The sequence below is a fragment of the Myotis nattereri genome, assembly GCF_964212035.1.
Source record: "Myotis nattereri genome assembly, chromosome: 16".
NCBI classification, from domain to species: Eukaryota; Metazoa; Chordata; class Mammalia; order Chiroptera; family Vespertilionidae; genus Myotis; species Myotis nattereri.
This window is the reverse complement of record NC_138091.1, coordinates 3,053,994-3,074,466: the sequence shown is the minus strand read 5'-3', so window position 1 is coordinate 3,074,466 and position 20,473 is coordinate 3,053,994. Positions and strand designations below refer to the sequence as shown.

Here is a 20,473-nt window from a genome sequence, read left to right as displayed (position 1 = left end):
GCCGGCCCTGAGCTTCAAGTGTCCCGGCGTCTTCCCTCCCCAGAGCCCGGCCCGCCAACTGGGAGGTGAAAGCGGAGGAGGGCTGGTCCTCTGCTTTGGAAGTAAAGTGAACTGGGTCACAGGTGGGACCCCCCCCCCCGCCCCACGTCTGAGCGCCCACTGGCACGCACCAACCCCTGCGCCCTGACTTGGTGGGCACAGGTCCAACAGAGGGCGAACTTGCCCGGTTTCCAGAGACCCAGTAGTTGGGAAGGTGTGTGTGGCTGGGCCCCCGGAAGCCGTCCTGCCCGCCGCAGGGTAAGGGAGACCCGGGCCTTCACCTGTCTGCGACTGGGCTGCCTGGCAGCTGGAAAACGCTTTTGCCCTGAAACTGAGGGGTCAGATCAGCCAAGTGACTTGTTTACATGTGTGTGTGAAACTGCACAAGGAAGAAACTTCGTGAACATGAACAAAACCTTATCCAGTGTTTATACTGTGTGAGACCGTCTGTTATTGTTACTGGTTATTTTACTATAAAATAATTTAAAATGAAAACCATGCTTTCTTTACTTTTATAAATGGGCCGAGGGGCAGGGTGAGAGGGAGGAGTGGGCTTCTACGTGGTGGCTTAGGCTCCCCTTCCCAGCCCTGGAAAACGCACCAGCGTTCTGAGCAGCTTCAGCTCTCCTGGGGGAAGAGGCTCTAGGAAAGTTCCGGATGGCTGGGCGGAAGCCCTTCTATTTGGGGAATGGGTCCTTTGAAATTGAGGCCAAGAAAGGATTTCAAAGTCCTCTCTTGAGATGCATCTTTCTAGCCATTTACCTGCTTAGCTTCCCCGAGACCCAGCCACAAAGGGCCCCTGGGGCTGTGCCCAACTGTGTGTCCAATACTCAGTGCAGGCCCCGGGTGACAGGTCTGGAGGTGTCACTGGCCCAGCGTTCACAAGTAAGGAGCTGGAGCCTGGCCCGTCTGCCCTGGGTAGGGGTCCGGCGCGCTTCTCTGCTGGCTCTTTTCCTCAGGAGAGAGGCAGCCACTCTCGGCTCAAGACCCCTCTTAACTGTTCGAGCCTGGGGCAGTGACACCTGCCAAGCCCCGAATTCTGTGCCAGGAAAATACAGAGAATGCCCTTTGCGTGGAGTTGCTGTGAGAATTAAGTGTGATGTTTAAGCCGCTGTGGCTGTTGGTTGGATGTCGTCCCATCCTGTGCACCAAAAGGTCACTGCTGCAATCTGCGGTCAGGGCACATGCCCAGGTTGCGGGCTTGATCCCCGGTGGGGGGCAGGGCGTGCAGGAGGTGGCCCATCCATGTGAGAGCTGAGAGCAGAACATCGATGTTTCTCCCTCTCTCTCAAATTAATTTTTAAAAATCTTTAAAGAAATAAAAAGTGCCTGCCACCCAATAATCCAAATCATCGGCTTCCGGGGGTGTTCGGCCGGTCAGGGGCATTCAATACTGTCCCGGGGGAGGGACTGCCACCTCGCTCTGGTGAGGGCTGCCCCCTGCCGGGACTGAACCCCTTATGGAATGAGGGGTGGCCTTGGGCCCATCATGGGCGGCAGGGTGACCCTCCAGGCAGCAGGAGTTGCCGCTTCCGCACCGCAACGTGTGTGCTGGGGGGAGGGGTGCGGAGTGGGGGTTGCCCCTTTCTCTTCTCTAAGCAAAGGGAACACACCCAGTGCCCAGGAGACAGGCATCCTGTTATGAAGGTCTCAGCACAAACGCCAAGATGTCCTGAGAGCAGAGCAAAGTGCTTTTAATGACGCTCCTGAGAACCACGACGCCGGGGACGCTGCATCCCATGGCCTCACGCTTCACGGCGTTGGCCAGGGCCTTAAAACTGGCCCCGCACTGCTCGGGAGTCCAAGAAGATAACTGGTTCAGTTAAAGCACAGTCCCAACGGAGAAGTCTAACAGGTACTACCCGCCCCAATGCAGAGCCACAGAAACCGGATCCCCACCACAGGCCCAGCTCCCGCCCCGCCCTCTTCTGGCAGGTGGCTGAGGGCCACCGAGCGAAGCCCTGCTAAAAATATCTCCACCGTCAGCACCTGCCGGCCAGGCAGCAGCAGGCAGCTGCTAAGCCCCAGAATTGTCAGCACAGGTTACGCACTCATTTCTAGATTCAAATAATATTTGGTTACTAGTCTCACCTTATCCTTTAAGAGGCCAGGGACGCGCATGAAAATAAAACGTCCCACCTGCAGGAAATCAGGGGTGTTTGTAAACATTTCATGAACCAGAACTTGGCTGCTGAACTTTGGGTTTAGCGCGCCCCACCCTTCAGAACTGTACCTGGCCCAGGGACGGTCACAACTGTCACCGAGCCGCCCTTCTGAACAAAAAGTCCATCATGACCTGCCTGCAGCGCAGCAATGTTCATGCTGGCTCTTTAGCGAGGCCAGAGAAATAAACTTTTAACCAAGACCACGGAATCTGAGACGCTGGAAGAGGCCGGCTGTTTGCCGGAAGCCCGCCTGTGCCTGCGTAGAAGCGACACTCCCCCCAGCCCCAGGAGGTCTGAAGTGGTTTGGCCACTCTTGGGCATTAAATGGCTAAACGAGATGCCCGCAGATGACAGGAGACAAAGGGAGCAAGAGCTGAAAGTGAAAAGAGCATGTAGGTGGCAGAGAACCTGACAAGGGGCCACCGGCAGGCAGCTGGCCGACCCCCCACGGACAGTTACACTCACTGGCTCAAACATAAAAGGAAAGAGCTTCAGGAGAAAACGTCTTTTAAAACTGCTTTCTCCCAGCCCTCCTTCACCATGTTAAGCCCACGCCACACGAGCCCAGGCCTCGTCTGTCCAGCGAACTTTGTGCAAAGGCTACACAGCACTGTTAACAGAATGCGGTGGCCCTGGCACACACTGACCATGTCCGGGGGGAAGAGAGAGGGGGGCAGGAAGCAAAGCGGAGACGGCCCCTCCCCAGAGGCAGGGCAGGACCCTCTTCTTCCCACCGGCAGGCACTCCAGCTCTTACGCATCGAGACACGCGGGCACGTGGAAGGAAGCCCCAGCCACTCGGCGCTCCAGGCCACCCCTCCCACAGCCAACGTCAGGTTCAGCCGAGGAAGCAGCACAACAGCCTTCCCGCCACGCGGCTATCAGGTTCAGAGCTGGGGTCCAAAGCACCACACTTCATAAGGAGCCAATCCGGGCCCTTGCCCTCCCGTGCTTTCTCGGGCATCCTGAGCGCGGCGGCCTCATCTACTCCTTGGGGATCTCAAACATGCAGAGGCTCTTGTACTTCTGCAGGAGTTCGTTCTTGGTCCTGACTTGCTCCCGGAGGCTGTGCAGCTGCTGCTGCTGCTGCTCGGGGCTCAGGTGGGTGCCGGGCATGGCGCCGATGACCTTGCGCGTCTCCTGGAACTTGGTCCTGAGGGCGTTGAGGTCATGGTGGATGTCCGGGCTGTCCTTGTCCATGCTGCGGGTCAGAGCGTAGATATTAACACGCGCAGCTAAGGCTGAGACACCCGGCTCCCTCCTCCGCACCCCACAGGCCTTGTAGACGCCTGGTTCCTGCCTGTCCCCCTCCTGGGCTGTGCACCAGAGGGCAGGGCCTGGCTCTCTCATGCAGCCTTAAGGGGGCCTGTGACCGCTGCTCAGGAAAAGCCCCAGCGCCGAGCAGCGCCTGTGCAGCCCCTCCCATAGCACGTGGGCAAAATTAGATGCCTAATGTTTGTTAGCTACGAGGGAGGACTGTCCACCTCATTCCCAGCTGCATCCCGTGCCAGGGCCAGTCCCTGAGCACGTGGGCACTCAAGTAACATCTGTTCAAAGAACGAATGCTTGGCAAATAAGTTCATAAGTGTCTGCTGAACAAATGAACAAACCATTACCAATATCAGGTGACACATTGCAAGAAAAATTTGCTGAAATGTTACATTTCTTCTCATTTCAGCCATTTCCAGGCCAATCGGGAGACTGTCAGCCACTTTTAGCAGACGGTTGGATACTTGAATCTATTAACATAAAGACTAATTCCCACAGAGTTATTAATAGTATTTAAATTAGTTAGAAACTATTGGAAATGTTTCAGAAGGTACAGCTCTCTACCAGTTATATAAACTCCGTGCCTTCAGGTCCAGCTCATTTTAAAGGCAGGAGCCTCCACTTCATCTCACAGCTCTTAGCAGCTGCCCAGAAATCCAGGCCCCCCTGTCTCCACTAACTTCAAAACAAACAGAACAAAAACCTTTACCTAAGATCAAAGAAACAGCCTAACAGTTGCTCCTATACACCATATATATACCATATATACACCATATATACATACTTGTGTGTGTGTGTGTGTGTATATATATATATGTGTGTGTATATATATATTATATATATATATATATATATATATATTATTTATCTATTTATTTATTTTTGCCCTAACTGGTTTGGCTCAGTGGATAGAGTGTCGTCAGCATGCTGACTGAAGGGTCCCGGTTTCGATTCTGGTCAAGGGCACATGCCCGGGTTGTGGGCTCGATCCCCAGTAGGGAGCGTGCAGGAGGCAGCCAATCAATGATTCTCTCTCATCATTGATGTTTCTCTCTCTCTCTTCCTCTCTGTGCCCTGACTGGGAATTGAACCATGACCTCCTGGTTCATAGGTCAGTGCTCAACCACTGAGCCATGCTAGCCAGGCTTTATTATTATTTTCTTAATGTGTTTATTTTTTATTGATTTGAGAGAGAGAGAAAGTGAGAGGGAGAAGGAGAGGGAGAAGGAGGGAGGGAGGGGGAGAGAGAGAGAGAGAGAGAGAGAGAGAGAGAGAGAGAGAGAGAGAAACATCAATCAGCTGTCTCCATACACATCCTGACCAAGGATCAAACCGCAACCTGGGTCTGTGCTCTGACAAGAACTGAACCAGTGACCCTTTGGTGCACTGGATAAGCTTTTGAAAACAAGCAGTTGAAACTAAAAACTAAAATCCAATTCAGTAGGTGGTTCTAAACATCATCCTCCATTGAGGCATAAGAGGGGAAAACTGTCAATGATTTTTTAAAAATATTTTTATTGATTTCAGAGCAGAAGGGAGAGGAAGGGGGGTAGAAACATCAATGATGAGAGAATCATTGATTGGCTGCCTCCTACACATCCCCTACTGGGCATTGAGCCTGCAACCCAGGCATGAGCCCTGATTAGGAATCGAGCCGAGACTTCCTGGTTCACAGGTCGATGCTCAACCACTGAGCCACATCTTAAAAAAAAAAAAAGTTTTGTGGGTTAAAAAAAAAAAAAAAAAAAAGCTGAGCCAATGATCTGTTTTAAAAATAAAAATAAATGTTCAACCCTAGTGGGAAATTTCAACCCAGATGGTGCTAATTCATATTTACTACTCGTTTCTCTGCTTATGCAGACACAACATCCACCTTTCCCGGTGATCCATCAGGCACAGCTCACACCTGGCGAATGTGTCAGTAGCTCTAACTCAGAGACCAGATGTGGAGAGTCAATCATTTATCCTAAGAAATGAAGGGCCACCCCTTTCTTGTCAGCTGAGGCCCTCGATGTAGCTGTGCTCGTTAGTGGTGTGCCTCCCTCCTCTCCGATTCTGGGAGGGGAACCCGTAGGCTGTAAGTCACCTGGAAAGCACCACTGAGCAGGTCTGACTTCCATCCTGACGGGTCCCAGCTCAGACCCACAATCTGGACAGAAAGCGTCTGCACTTCTGAACTCATGATACTTGAATGGCATATGTGTTAACACATTGTTATGGATTTAAGTTCCAAGTGAGTTTTGAAATTATAGTTTTAAGAAAACTGATTAACCTCACATGAATCTGAAAGGACATCGTAAAAACAAACAAAAATACATAAAATAAAAATTTGGAAGGAAGTTATGACAATCCAGTTCTGGAAGCAAATATTACCTGGCCCCAAAGAATTTTTAATTCTGAAAATAAAAAGTAGACCATGTTTAAGATGCTCATTTCTGAAAAAAACCCAAATCTCCAGGGTTGCCCGTTCTTTACCTGGTGAACTTTCGGTAAAGGAGACACCCTTTACATCAGCAGTCGCCAACCTTTCGGACCTCACAGATCACCAGGGGTCCGGGGACCACAGGTTGCAACCACTGCTTTAGACAGCAAAGGAGGAGCCACATGAAAAGCCACCTGGACGCACAGAGGAAAGACCACGTGAGGACAGGGAGAGGACCGGCACCTGCAAGCCAAGCAGGGGTCTCAGAAGAAGCAACCTGCCTACCCACACCTCGACTTCAGGTTTCTGGCCTCCACAACCGTGAGAAGTTTCTGCTGTTTAAGTCAACAACAAAAGCCCACCTGGGGGAGCTGAGCAGAGGACCACCCAGACCACAGCGAGGCCCTCTGCAAGCGCCTGGGCCTGCCCTAGTTGTGGAGTAAACAGCATGGAACTCCTGGGGTGAGAAAAACACTCTATTCAGGAACTGGCTCAACCAAGAGGGAACCTGCTAGGCCAGGGTGACTGTGAAAGACTCAAGCCGAAATACAGCATCAGGCCCAAACACTGCGGGAACAGAAGCAGAACGCCCCACACGGCCTGCCTCTGTGGACAGCGTGAGTCATCATCTAACTTTAGGAAGAAAGAAGGAGACTGGGCCAGGCTGAGAAACACACAAATCATACGAAGAGCAAGGTTAGGGCACTCTGGTCCCACCCACTGTAGTTTTCAGGTGGACAAATGCCCTGGATGGTGTGGCTCAGCTGGTTGAGAGTCATCCCATGCACCAAGAGGTCACGGTTCAATTCCCAGTCAGGGCACATGCCCGGGTTGCGGGCTCGATCCCCAGTAGGGGGCATGCAGGAGGCAGCCGATCGATGTTTCTCCCTCTCTTAAAAAATTTTTTTTTAAAATGGACAAAAACATTACTTCTCTACCTTAACAGACAGGCCACTTCCCGACAGTCTGTTGTGCACATCTGGGTGATGCTTAGCATGATTCCAGCAGTGGACACAGACATTGTGTTGTGTCACCAGACGTAGGGGCAAGCATCACAGTGCAGGTGGTGAGTTAGCACGATGGTGAGTACAGGTGCTAGTAAGTAGGGCACAGCTTTGGCTTTTAGTAGATGTGCTTTGGGGCTTGAAAATACAAACTGAGCAACAGTGTGCCCACTGGTAGCTTAGAAATTCAAGGAACACAGATCAGGAAAGCAACCTCCTCCCAAACCTAGCACCACTTCTTGTGACCTCTAGGTGGCATCTGACTGCTTTCCATTTCTTTCTCCTCAAAATCTCATCCCCTTCAGCCTCGTGCCCCAGTGGCCTCGCTGCCCCATCCTGGGACCAGTCCTTCTCACCCTCTCCTCCTCCCACACTAACATCTTTCTAAACAGTGTTTGCTTTTGTTGTTGCTGTTTATGACAGTAATAGGTGTTTGAAGGGGAAAGTTAAAACGACAGGCACCCAGGCTTAGAAAAATCCCTAATACCACGTCCCGGAGATCATGTCTGTTAACTGGCATATGCTGTTTCAGAATGCGTCAAAATATATAGCAACATACAAATACACACTTAATTTTTTATTTGTTTTGACCATACTACACACATGGTCTTATTCTTTTTTTTTTAAATATATTTTTTTATTGATTCTTTACAGAGAGGAAGGGAGAGGGAGAGTTAGAAACATCGATGAGAGAGAAACATCAATCAGCTGCCTCCCGCACACCCCCTACTGGGGATGTGCCCGCAACCAAGGTACATGCCCTTGACCAGAATCGAACCTGGGACCCTTCAGTCCGCAGGCCGACGCTCTATCTACTGAGCCAAACCAGTTAGGGTTTATTATTATTATTACTTTTTTTTACATATATTTTTATTGATTTCAGAGAGGAAGGGAGAAGAGAGAGAAACATCAATGATGAGAGGGAATCATTGATTGGCTGCCTCCTGCATGCCCCCTACTGGGGATTGAGCCTGCAACCCAGGCATGTGCCCTTGACCAGAATCAAACCATGACCTACTGGTTCATAGATCAATGCTCAACCTCTGAGCCACACCAGCAGGGCACACGGTCTTATTCTTGCCTTTTCCCCTGAACAATGCATCCTGGATGTCTTTTCATGTTAACACATATACAATTAGCTAAATGACTTGGCTGTTGATGGGTGTTTGGATGTTTGCAATTTATCACTTGCAATCAGAGTGACAACCAACATTTTATACCTATATCTCAGTGGTTCTCAACCTTCCTAATGCCGAGACCCTTTAATACAGTTCCTCATGTTGTGGTGACCCCCAACCATAAAATTATTTTCGTTGTAATGTTGCTACTGTTATGAATCGTCATATAAATATCTGATATGCAGGATGTATTTTCATTGTTACAAATTGAACATAATTAAAGCATAGTGATTAATCACAAAAACAATATGTAATTATATATGTGTTTTCTGATGGTCTTAGGCGACCCCTGTGAAAGGGTCGTTTGACCCCCAAAGGGGTCGCGACCCACAGGTTGAGAACCGCTGCTATATCTGTATGTACTTGTGCAATTACTTTGATAAGTTCCCAGAAGTGTGATTTCTGGGTCAAAGGTTACATATATTACAAAGTTGGGCAGATTACCAAAGGCACACTCCTGGAGTCCGGGACTCCTCACACCCTGGAGAGCAGATATCACTTCCTCGTGGCCAGTTCTATTTCTCTACTCCAGTTCTGCTAGCTCTTAAGGGGACCTCACTCATGCCCTTGCTTTTATCTACTCACTGACTTACATGTGAAAAACATACTTTTAAGGAGGAGTAAGAGGCTCTGCTGTCAAAAGAAGTTTGGAAGAAACTGCTCTAAACAAAACAGCTGAGAGTGTGTCCATCTGCTCCCACCCCCTCAGCTACTGAGCTAATCCCCCTCCCCCCTTCCCTCCACACGCTATGGTGAAGCTCCGTGTGCCCGATGCTCACCCAGCGCCAGTCCTGCCAGCTCACCTCCTCCCTCCCCCTACCCCCCACCTCCTCCTCGTACTGTCACTCGTTTCCTACAGACCCAGGTCTTCTCCTCCTCCTGACACACCTCTGCCCACCAACCCATATAAACTTAAGTCTGCGCTAACAACTTCAGGTGGTTACCCCTTCCAGACAATACCTGCCAGACAGGCTCACTTCGACGGGAGCTACCCAGGCCCACCACAAGGAGCCTCCCCTCTTCCCAAGACGCAGGGTAAACGGTCTGCCGTGGCATCAGCACTGCATGAACGACTAACTCACAGAGCCTGTGTTCCAGCAGGTGCTGAAAGGTCAGGCTGGAGGGCTGGCGAGGTGGAGAGAAGAGCAGAGGCTTATGCACAGGCCAGAAACAGTCCCCAGGCAGCCTAGGAATGTCCCCTCTCCGGGGCTCATCCTCTCACTGGGACTCGGAAGGAGAGAAGGGCAGCGAGGGAGGCTGCAGTAAAACGAGCAGAGACAAGCCCTGGGAGCCAGTGGTCATTTGTCGACCTCTTCGCTTGCCAATGTGGAGGCTGCTTCCTGTGAAACCCCGACAGGCCTCCCTGTCAGATCAAAGCAGACACCTGTGTGGGAAGCAGCAGGCCCATAATACCCCACTCCCGGACAGAAGCCTCCCCAGGGCTCTGAGGTCCTGCTGACCTGCCTCCACAGCAAATGAACTTGTTTTAAGCAACATGGCTCCACCCTAAGGTTAAAGGACGAAGCAGTGTGCTCATGGCTTGAACTACCTCTGCAGCATCAAAGATGATGGTTCCCCTCTACCTACCCAGCAACCTAAAAACATCCATATACATAAAAGGCTAATATGCTAAGTGTCCGACCATCCGACCGGTCGCTATGACGCACACTGACCACCAGGGGGCAGACACACAATGTAGGAGCTGCCGTGACACACTCTGGCCATTTACAGAGAAACTGCACCGTGACCTGACACCCACAAAGCAACACTCGGCTTCTCCCAAGTGGGACACAGGCCTCAGCACCACCCCAGAGCAACAACCCACCAACACTGCCAAGACCCTATGGCGCAAAATGCGGCCCACAGCCCAGCCCAGCCCTGAAATGGTGGCTGTGGGCACCGGATAATGATGTCATGTAGCAATGCGTTTTCCTGTGCCTCATCTCATTTGATCCTCGCAGAAGTCCTGGAATAGGTAGATAGGAGATTTGGGGGAATCCTGTTTTCTTTTCATTAGCCAGAAAACGGAGATTTAGAAAGCTTAGAAACTTGACCCAACTGAAAAGAAGAAATGGTGGACCTTGAAAATGACTTCAGGCTTTTTCACTGCACAGAATATAGTCAACCACTGCTGCAGTTCAATATTTTACCCTTTGTTCTCCCTGCGTGATCTACAATAATAATCTGCTTCGTGTTGATATTTACTGCCGTGCTGCTGACAATTACCTGAAAGAGAAGTTGGGGGGCTTCACTGGGCTGGAAAAAGTTTAGCTAAATCAGAAAGCAGGTCTAATTAAGCAAGTTTATTCTATTCCTATAAAAGGCTAAGTTGACTCGTGCATGCACAATACATATAAAGCTCTCGCTGGTGCCAATCGCATGCATGTGTTTCGATCTGTCATCGTTGATTGTGAATTTGGTTAATATTTCTATTATAGAGAAGGGCAAACAGCGATATTAAAATATTTCTTCTAATTAATTTTCTTTCAATGTGCACAAATTCGTGCACCGGGCCACAGCAACCTAAAAACATTCAACAACTAAAAACTCAAATTGAAAAATGTTTAAGTACCCGTACTGACAGAATACATTTACTAGGTGACCAAAACCATCACGCAAGGCAGTGACAACTGCAATTCAGAATTCCTAGGCAGGGACACTTCATTCCAGACTACATTAGATTTGGCAAGTTTGAAGGAAAAAAAAGTTATAACTTTCTCTGGTCCACAGGCCTCTTTCATTCCTCCTTTATTATATACTAGAGGCCCGGTGCATGGAGTCATGCACCAGTGGGGTCCCTCAGCCTGACCTGTGCCCTCTTGCAAACTGGGACCCCTCAGGGGAAGTAGTAGTGCGGAGCAGCAGGCGGCCAGGGAGGAGCCCGGGCCAGGCACTGCGCCACTCCCGCTCAACCTGGCCCACTGCACCTGCTGTCACTACTGCTGCTCAGTAGCGCTGCCGCCGCTCGGTAGCACTGCCGCGGAGGCGGGAGAGGCTCATGCCACTGCAGCTGCACTTGCCAGGCGTGAGCCCAGCGGCATCTGGCGCCTGATGGTCAGCTGAGCAGTGCTCCTGCTGTGGGAGTGCACTGACCAACAGGGGGCAGCTCCTGCGTTCTGCGTCTGCCCCCTGGTGGTCAGGGAGCATCATGGTGACCGGTCAACTGGTCGTTCAGTCGTTTGGTCGTTCAGTCGCTTAGGCTTTTATATATATAGATGCACTTCTGTAATGTGGCTTCTATGCAAACCAGAAATAGTCTCAAATACCTGAGACCTATAAATTTTCTTACAGGCATAAAAATAAGATTTTTCCTTTTCCTTTTGCTCAATCTTTGAAAATAACACAAATGCGTAGTTTTGGCTGCTCATTTAACTAGGGAAGATGCTAGGAAGGATGGAAGTTATGGCTGTGGGACTGCTAACACTAGGCAGGGTGCACCTCCGCCAGGAGCATGAGGAGCCAGAAGCTTACGCAGCGGGAAGAGGTGGCCTCTGAGCCAGTCCTTGAAAATATGTGGCATATGTGGCATTTCTCTGGGCACACGGAGGGCAGGAAGCCACGAAGGCACACCCACGGAGGGTCTGGAGTGCGTACAAGCCGGGAAGACTCCGCCACCCACATCTGGGCTTTGTTGTAGTTCAGGCAGAAGACTTGAGGATGGTATGCAGAGCTCTCTGGATGGAAGGCTAAAAGGTGGCAAAACAATTTGGAAAGAGCCCTAGTTCTTCCTGTTAACTCACACAGGACAAACTGGAAAGAGGAGAGCATAAAGGCAAAGAGACGAATTAAGAGGCGACTATAGATCTGAAAGTAAGGTTAGACCAAAACTCAGAAGCCATAAAGGAAATTCTTAACAAACCTGTCCTATATAAATCAAGAAGCTTCCGAACAACAAATAAACCCCCAAGTCAGAAGAAAAGATTTAAACTACACTTGACAAAGGACATACTTTCCTTAATATACAAAGAGCCCATAAAAGAGAAATGACCTAATAGAAAAATGGGAAGTTTATAGGGAAAAAATGAGAAATGACATATAAAGTTGCATATGAAAAGATGCTTTACCTCATATCATAACAGACAGATTGATATAATGTATCATTTCTGACCAATCAGATTAGCCAAAATTAAAATGTAGCCCTGGCTGGTTTGGCTCAGTAGATGGAGCATTGGCCTGCAGACTGAGGTGTCCCAGGTTCGATTCCGGTCAGGGCACACGCCCGGGTTGCGGGCTTGATCCCCAGTGAAGGCCGTGCAGGAGGCTGCCAATCAATGATTCTCTCTCATCATTGATGTTTCTATCTCTCTCTCCCTCTCCCTTCCTCTCTAAAATCAATTTTATACACACACACACACACACACACACACACACACACAGTGGGGCCTTGACTTATGAGTTTAACTCGTTCGGAGACCGAGCTCGTTAACTCAAATTACTCTATCAACTCAATGCAAAAAATCAGCCAAGAGACAGCTTATATCTCAAAAAACTCGTTGGTCGGGACACTCGTAAGTCAAGGCCCCACTGTGTGTCTGTGTGTGTGTGTGTGTGTGTGTGTGGGTATTTAAAAAAATGTAATGGCGCGGTTCAGTGGTTGAGCATGGACCTAAGAACCAGGAGGTCGCCCTGACTGGTTTGGCTCAGTGGATAGAGCGTCGGCCTGCAGACTGAAAGGTCCCAGGTTCGATTCCGGTCCAGGGCATATACCTTGGTTGCGGGCACATCCCTGGTGGGAGGTGTGCAGGAGGCGGCTATTCGGTGTCTCTCTCATCGATGTTTCTGGCTCTCTATCCCTCTCCCTTCCTCTCTGTAAAAAATCAATAAAAATATAAATATAAAAAAAATAATAAAAAAAAAGAACCAGGAGGTCATGGTTCAATTCCCGGTCAGGGCACATGCCCGGGTTGCAGGCTTGATCTCTGCTGAGGGGTGTGCTGAGGCAACTGACCAATGATTCTCTCTCATCATTGATGTTTCTATCTTTCTCTCCCTCTTCCTTCCTCTTTGAAATCAATAAAAAAAATATATAGAAGTTAATGGTGATAGCCCTGGCCAGTGGCTCAGTAGTCAGAGCGTGGCCCTTGCACCAAACGATTGCGGGTTCGATTCCTGGACAAGAGCATGTACCTGGATTACAGGTTAGATCCACCCACCTCCCCACCCCGCCCCGCCCCGCCGGGTCAGGGCACATGTGGGAGGCAACTATCAGATGTCTCTCTCACATTGATGTGTCTCTCTCTCTAAAAAGTCAATGGAAAAAATATCCTCAGGTGAGGATTAACAACAACAAAAAGTCCACAAACAGAAGACATTACATAATTTATGATATGGCACCTTATTGAGGCAGACTTTCATGTGTGAGTACAGAAGTGTCCAAAGCAGACTATTAAGTGAAAAAAGCAAAGTACAATATGATCTTACTTTGCAAACATTTCTGAAAAGACATGCATATATAATTCCTGGAAGGATACTTACTGCATTAACACAGTTAACAGTGGTGAGGAAACAGGGGAAGGAATCCTTTTTCATTTTACATGTTTCTGAATTTGCAATTTTAACTTTTAAAAAATAAAATGTTTTTAAAAACCTAATGATGCAGTACTCTGGATTCTTCCTAGACAAGGAAGGTTAAATTTACTTCATCTTTTACTTCCTTATTCACCCCCTAGGCCAGGAGTAAACACGTAATGAAAGGGCCACCTGAGCGGCTAGAGAAGAGGAAGAGAGCAAGGGCCTGTGACTGAGCTGGCCCTGGCCCTGCCCTCGCCAGGCCTGCCAGGCACCGTCCTCCTCCCTGGCTTCCCCACTGTCAGCCAAGACGCCACATCCATCCCCAGCACCAATCGGGCCAGACTCCTGGTTCGAACGCTTCCTTGGCTCCCTCAGGGGATGCCCTGCCCCCAGGATCCTGGTTTCCCCACCTTCCCAGCTCTCCCTTCCTACCCTGGATCTGTGTTCCAGCCCATCAAACTGAGTGGACCCTCTTGAGTTTATGCTATTTCTTTCTTTTTTTTTTTTTTAAATATATTTTATTGATTTTTACAGAGAGGAAGGGAGAGGGACAGAGAGTTAGAAACATCGATGAGAGAGAAACATCGACCAGCTGCCTCCTGCACGCCCCCTACTGGGGATGTGCCCGCAACCAAGGTACATGCCCTTGACCGGAATCGAACCTGGGACCCTTCAGTCTGCAGGCAGACGCTCTATCCACTGAGCCAAACCGGTTAGGGCACTATTTCTTTTTTTTAATATATATATATTTTTATTGATTTCAGAGAAGATGGGGGAGGGATAGAAACATCAATAATGAGAATCATTGATTTGGCTGCCTCCTACACAGCCCCTACTGGGGATGAGCCCAAAACCTGAACATGTGCCCTTGAGCGGAATCGAACCCAGGGCCCTTCAGCCCGCAGGCGACGCTTTATGCTATTTCTTGGCGCCCCATCCTCACACGTGCTTTTCCTATAGCCCCTCCCTCCCGCCTCCCTTTCATAATTGAAGACATATCGTTGGCATCACCCCTTATCAAGCTCTGACTCCTCCAGGCTTCATGAGTCTCCTCTCCCACCAAGTCTTGACCAGTCTGCCTCCTTCCCTCATTAGCCTATAAACTCAAATACATACTTAGACATAGTGTGAAATCATATCCTAACCTTTTCTTAAAAAAAAAAAATTCTCATCAGAGAATATTTTTTAATTGATTTTTAGAGAGTGGAAGGGAGGAGGAGGGGAGAGAGACACATCGGACTGGGACCGGGGCTGAGGCTCGAACCTGCAACAGAGGTACATGCCCTTGACTGGGAACGGAACCCAAGACCCTCCGGTCTGTGGGCGGACACTAACCACTGGGCCCCGGCCAGGGCTGCACCCTAACCTTTCCTCGTGGCTACAATACCGCTCCTCCTCTCTGCGCAGTGGCTCCTTTTGCTCTTCTGTTCTGTGCTGCCTTACGAGGGGTTTTCTTCACATGCCTAGTGACACTGGCTACCCAGTCATATGGACTAGCCAGGTTCTTGCTTGGGAGCCTCCAAACTTTCCTCTTGGGCTGTCAGACACTCAGGAGAAGGTACTTCCTTCAGCTGCCAGTCGAGAAGCCAGGTGGGAAGGTGAGGCGGGGCCCCAGCAGTGCTCAGTGTGTGAACTTGCTCTCACACTGTGTTCAGTGCCGTCCCTCCCTCAAACTCCTGCAGCAGCCTGGTGTGTCCCCCCCCACACTCTCTGAGCTGTTCTTTCCTAAGAGTAAATCCTGGGAAAGAGCAATGCTGTGTCTTCCAACATGGAAGAAGGGTAGTTCGCTGTCTGCTTGGACATGGGGGTGGGGGGGGGGGGGCTATGGGGATCTCCTTCTTAAATAGACTTGGAAGTAACCCTCCTGTTCTCGGTCCTTCACCTCCACTTCCAAAGTCCCTGGCACTGCCAACTCCTGAGACTTGGGGAGGCCATGGTCTGGCTGCTTTTTGGGGCTGGCAGGTGGCTTAGCCCTTGGCCATCTGCTTTGTGTCAATTATCTCCTCTCATGTTCTTTTTAGTTTTGTGTTAAAAAAAAAAGTTTTCACTGTTGTTTTATTTATTTTTAATATATTTTTATTCATTTCAGAGAGGAAGGGAGAGGGGAGGGAGAGAGAAACATCAATGATGAGAGGGAATCATTGAGACAAACCAGGTAGGGCCTCACTGTCATTTTAGAGGAAACAGACAAACACATGTACTCAACCCACTATCTTTCGCGGGACATGACTCTTGAGTACACCTCACACAATCTTATGATTTAAATAGTTTTAGTCCTATTTCACACGGGAAAGAGAGGCCCAGAGAAGCTAAGCTGCTTGACCAAGGTCATCCAGTCAGCACACTACAGAGCTGTAGTTTAAATCCGTTGTCTGAGGCCCATTACTATTATTCACGTATTACAGATTTAGAAAATTAAGGCCTAGAAGAGTTATGTGTTCACCAAGATGGCAAGGCAAGCAGGCAGCATGCGATGTGAATCCGACTCCGTGACTTCAAAGCCCATTTCTCTCTAGGGCACCACACTGCCCACCGTAAGGGCCGCCCAACGCAACCGCCTACCAGGGCTCCAGAACATACTCTGGGTCCAAGGGCTGCCCTGAGAATGTGTACATTTTGTGCTTCCATTTTTCTTAAAACCAGCGTGTGAACTCCGGCACTGCTGGGACGGCAGGGTCTGCACCTGATTTGTGTTTGTGAGCTCCTGCTGCCAGGAGTGCTGCTCGGTGAGCAGAGGCCAAGGAGAAGGGAGCCTGGTCACACCCCGGGCAGCCACGTGGAGCCAGGCTCTGACCTGAGAACATGGGGGACGCGTCAGGTCGCCCCATCAAGTGAACCTGTCTAGCCGCCCTCGAAGGGCGCGGGGCCAGCAACAGCCACCACTCACTGCCAATAGCCTGGCACGTCAGCAACAGCTCCAAGAGCACCAAACGCTCCCTGGAGCCTCACTGTAACAGCCATTCGCTTTAGCTTCTTGTTTTGGCTTTCGATGGGTAAGTAAGGGCTATGAGCTGAGGGCTTACATCCTGTCTCATGTGGGTATAAATAACAGTAAAAATGGCTCGGCAACATGGGGCCGGGAGGCTGCTAGGCTGTGCGCTTCAGCTTCCTCGCGGGGTCCGTTTGAAAACGGGCGACCCTGCCCACGGGCCGACAGCACGCAAGCACCTGCTGACCCGGCCAGGCCCGGCGCGACAGGGACCAGCTGCGGGCAGCCTCCAGGCCTGTCTCCTCGTCTCCCACCGTCACCCTCCAACTCTGTGGACGGCATCTTCCCTCGTAGCTGGCGAGCAGCAGGGGGAGAGCGGCCCCTGGACTGCGCGCCGGAGGGAGAGGGAATCATGGACCGGCTGCCTCCTGCACGCCCCGTTGGGGATGAGCCCCTATAGGGGCCAGAGCCCCCTACTGGGGATGGACCCCCTTGTTGGGGATGGAGCCCCCTATTGGGGATGGACCCCATTGTTGGGGATGGAGCCCACTGTTGGGGATGGAGCCCTCTGTTGGGGATGGAGCCCCCTATTGGGGATGGACCCCCTTGTTGGGGACGGAGCCCCTATTGGGGACGGAGCCCCATGTTGGGGGACGGAGCCCCCTGTTGGGGATGGACCCCCTTGTTGGGGATGGAGCCCCGTGTTGGGGACGGAGCCCCCTGTTGGGGATGGACCCCCTTGTTGGGGATGGACCCCCTTGTTGGGGATGGACCCCCTTGCTGGGGACGGAGCCCCCTGTTGGGGATGGACCCCCTTGTTGGGGACGGAGCCCCGTGTTGGGGACAGAGCCCCCTGTTGGGGACGGAGCCCCTTGTTGGGGACGGAGCCCCTTGTTGGGGACGGACCCCCTTGTTGGGGACGGAGCCCCTATTGGGGACGGAGCCCCCTGTTGGGGGACGGAGCCCCCTGTTGGGGATGGACCCCCTTGTTGGGGACGGAGCCCCGTGTTGGGGACGGAGCCCCCTGTTGGGGATGGACCCCCTTGTTGGGGATGGACCCCCTTGTTGGGGACGGAGCCCCTATTGGGGACGGAGCCCCCTGTTGGGGATGGACCCCCTTGTTGGGGACGGAGCCCCCTGTTGGGGATGGACCCCCTTGTTGGGGACGGAGCCCCGTGTTGGGGACGGAGCCCCCTGTTGGGGACGGGACCCCCTTGTTGGGGACGGGAACCCCTTGTTGGGGACGGGAGCCCCGTGTTGGGGACGGGAGCCCCGTGTTGGGGATGGACCCCCTTGTTGGGGATGGACCCCCTTGTTGGGGATGGAGCCCCGTGTTGGGGATGGAGCCCCTTGTTGGGGATGGACCCCCTTGTTGGGGACGGAGCCCCCTGTTGGGGATGGACCCCCTTGTTGGGGATGGACCCCCTTGTTGGGGATGGACCCCCTTGTTGGGGACGGAGCCCCCTGTTGGGGATGGACCCCCTTGTTGGGGACGGAGCCCCTTGTTGGGGACGGAGCCCCCTGTTGGGGACGCGCACCGGGGAGGGGGCCACGCCTGCGGGAGGTGCAGGAAAAGGCGGGCGACCCCTCCCGCACCGCGAACCACCCGCGGCCGGAGCCGCCTCGCGCCGGGTCTGAGCGTGGCCCCGGCAGCCGCTTCCTTCCGGACGTGCCGCCGGGCCCCCCGCGCGGGCAGCTCTGGGCTCGGAGCACCTGCTGAGCGCAAGGAAGGGCGCCTCCCCCGGGGTCCGTGCCCCGTTTACCAGCGGCGGCGCCGCGGCCTCACCATTTGATGATGTTGTGGACCAAAGGCAGGAACGAGTAGCTGTCCTCCTTCGCGCCCGCCGGGGACGGGGGCCTCGGCGCCGGCTGCGGGGGCGCAGCGACGGGCGGCGGCGGCGGCTTCGGCTCGGCCAGCGGCGGCTCGGCCGGCGGGGGAATCGCATCTTCGGCCGGTCGCCCGGCCGCCAACCCGGCGGAGGCCATGGCGCTCGGAACCCGCCAGCAGCCGCCCAGTCACGGAACGGGACGGCGCGGCCGCCCACGCGTCACTTCCGCTGGGCCGCGGGCGTGGGGGCGGGGCCTGGAGGCTGTGCGCGTGCGCACTAGGGCGCGGGGCGGGGCAAAGGCGCCGCCGTTACTAGGCAACAGGCGGTTGGCGGGTGAAGATTGTGGAGACAGCTAACTCCTGGAACCTTCAGAAGTCGGAGATTTATTTCAGAAAAACATCTTATTCCTCCTCAGTGGACGAAGAGGGTCCACAGGCAGCAAGTAGAGGGAGCCCTGGATGGACGGTCAGCGCGGCCCGGCCTGGGCTGGGGGGTGGCGGGGGGGGCGGTGTGGGGGGCTCCCGCAGGGCCGGCTGCACTGCGAGCGGAGGGGACACCCCTCACCTACGGCCCTGAGAATTCTTATGGAAGACCAGCCCGCACCCCCAGAGGCCTCCAGGCGGAGAGGACGAAGCTGACCCTGCGCAGCCCCAGGACCGGGCGCAGAGGCCGCCACGCCCGCCCGCTGGGTGGGGAAGAACTGAGAATTAGACGCTTCGTGCGCTTCTTCTGGATGCTGTGCGAGATGTGGGGGCGGTGCGAAGGCGTCCCGCAGAGGGGTTAGTGTCAGGAATAAACACGAGATCCTAGGAGCCAATCCTCCGTCCCTGTGGGCCATTTCCTCTCCTCTGAAATCTTTAGTTCAGGGTCATAGCAGAGCCTGCACTGCCTTCTAACTTCTGCAGATACATGATTAACCTCCAGAGGTTTGGTTTAAGGACATCATAGGGCCCTAGGCCAAGGTGGGGGGCTTCTGGTGGGTTTGGGGTTCTGTTCCTCAAAATAAAAATAATTTCTAGGCAGTGGGTCAGCCATCCTCAGCCTGGCCGCTGGGGGGAGAAGATAGGAGCCAGGCAGCTCGTCCTTCCTCAGGTGGCCATCCTGGGCCCTAAAGAGGCCAGGAGTCCACATTCAGGCAGCAACACGGGCAGGGACACTCCAGAGCCCGTGGCCGACCCCAAGGCAAGCATTAATGCTATCATTTTCAGGCGCATCAGGAGCAGTTGATGGAGGCAGATCCTGGGACTTGAGTTTGCAGAAGGAACTAGAGATGCTGGAGGTTGTGCTGGAGGCTCGCCAGCAATGCCCTCAGCTCAGCTGTCAGCCGCCACTGCTCAGGCACCAGTGGGGCTGAGGCCTCCTTCCCGCTAACCGGGGGCCTCTCCACTAAGGGAAGAGTTCGAGAGTCTGGTCCAGAGGGAGGAGAAAGTGCTGTTGGGGTCGGACCAGGTTGCTGAAGAGACTGTATACCTGCCGAGTCATCTGGGGAAGCAATGCTAGTACAATAGTAATAATAATAATAGTCATGATCACAACTACCATGGAATAAAAGGAGATATAAGGAACAGAGTCGCAATCATTATCGCATTTAATCCACAAACGAGCTCTAGTAGGTGGATGTCAGTTTCCCCATTTACAGGTGAGGAAAGGGAGGTTTACAATGGTTGAGACATTGGCCCAGGGTCACACAGCTTGCCTGGCACCAAGCTATGGTCTTAACCAACACATAGGAGACCTTAGATCCCTACCAGTTCTGTAACTTTATGATTTGAAATGTTAAAGTGAAAGTTTTATTCAGAGTTCAAAAAGCAATCTAACATCTATAATAATAGTGTAATATGCTAATTAGACAGGACAACCAGACGACCTTCCAGACGTCCTTCTGGACGACCTTCCAGACCACACTATGACGCCCACTGGTGCCAGGCCAGCCAAGGCGGGTGCGATGCAATTGGTCGGGGGCTGGCCATCACCCCATGATCGCCCTTCAGAGGGAGGCCCAGGCCATCGGCCAGCAGGGTGATCGATCAATTGAGGGGCTCCAAATTTGCCCCAAAGAGGGAGGCCCAGGCTACCAGCAGCGGTGCTGCGGCGAGTGGGTGGGTCTTCTGTAGGGGTGATCCATCAC

The 20,473-nt window shown here is 52.4% G+C and overlaps 1 protein-coding gene across 1 annotated transcript; it reads right to left on the bottom strand.

Annotated features, from left to right (window-relative positions):
• Nucleotides 1-553: 553 nt before the first annotated feature.
• Nucleotides 554-18,539, bottom strand: MED9 (mediator complex subunit 9). Its single transcript, XM_081110765.1, has 2 exons — nt 18,303-18,539; nt 554-3,404 (listed from the first exon to the last, which is right to left on the bottom strand). The coding sequence occupies exons 1-2, from the start codon at nt 18,500-18,502 to the stop codon at nt 3,188-3,190; spliced, it is 417 nt and encodes a 138-aa protein (XP_080966891.1). The 5' UTR covers nt 18,503-18,539; the 3' UTR covers nt 554-3,187.
• Between the last annotated feature and the right edge of the window lie 1,934 nt (nt 18,540-20,473).

Excerpts from the sequence above, each read along its gene's own strand:
- MED9 (XM_081110765.1), bottom strand. The coding sequence starts at position 18,502 with ATGGCCTCCGCCGGGTTGGCGGCCGGGCGACCGGCCGAAGATGCGATT. Across the intron at positions 3,405-18,302 it reads GTCCACAACATCATCAAATG|CATGGACAAGGACAGCCCGG; the intron begins GTGAGGCCGCGG and ends TCTGACCCGCAG.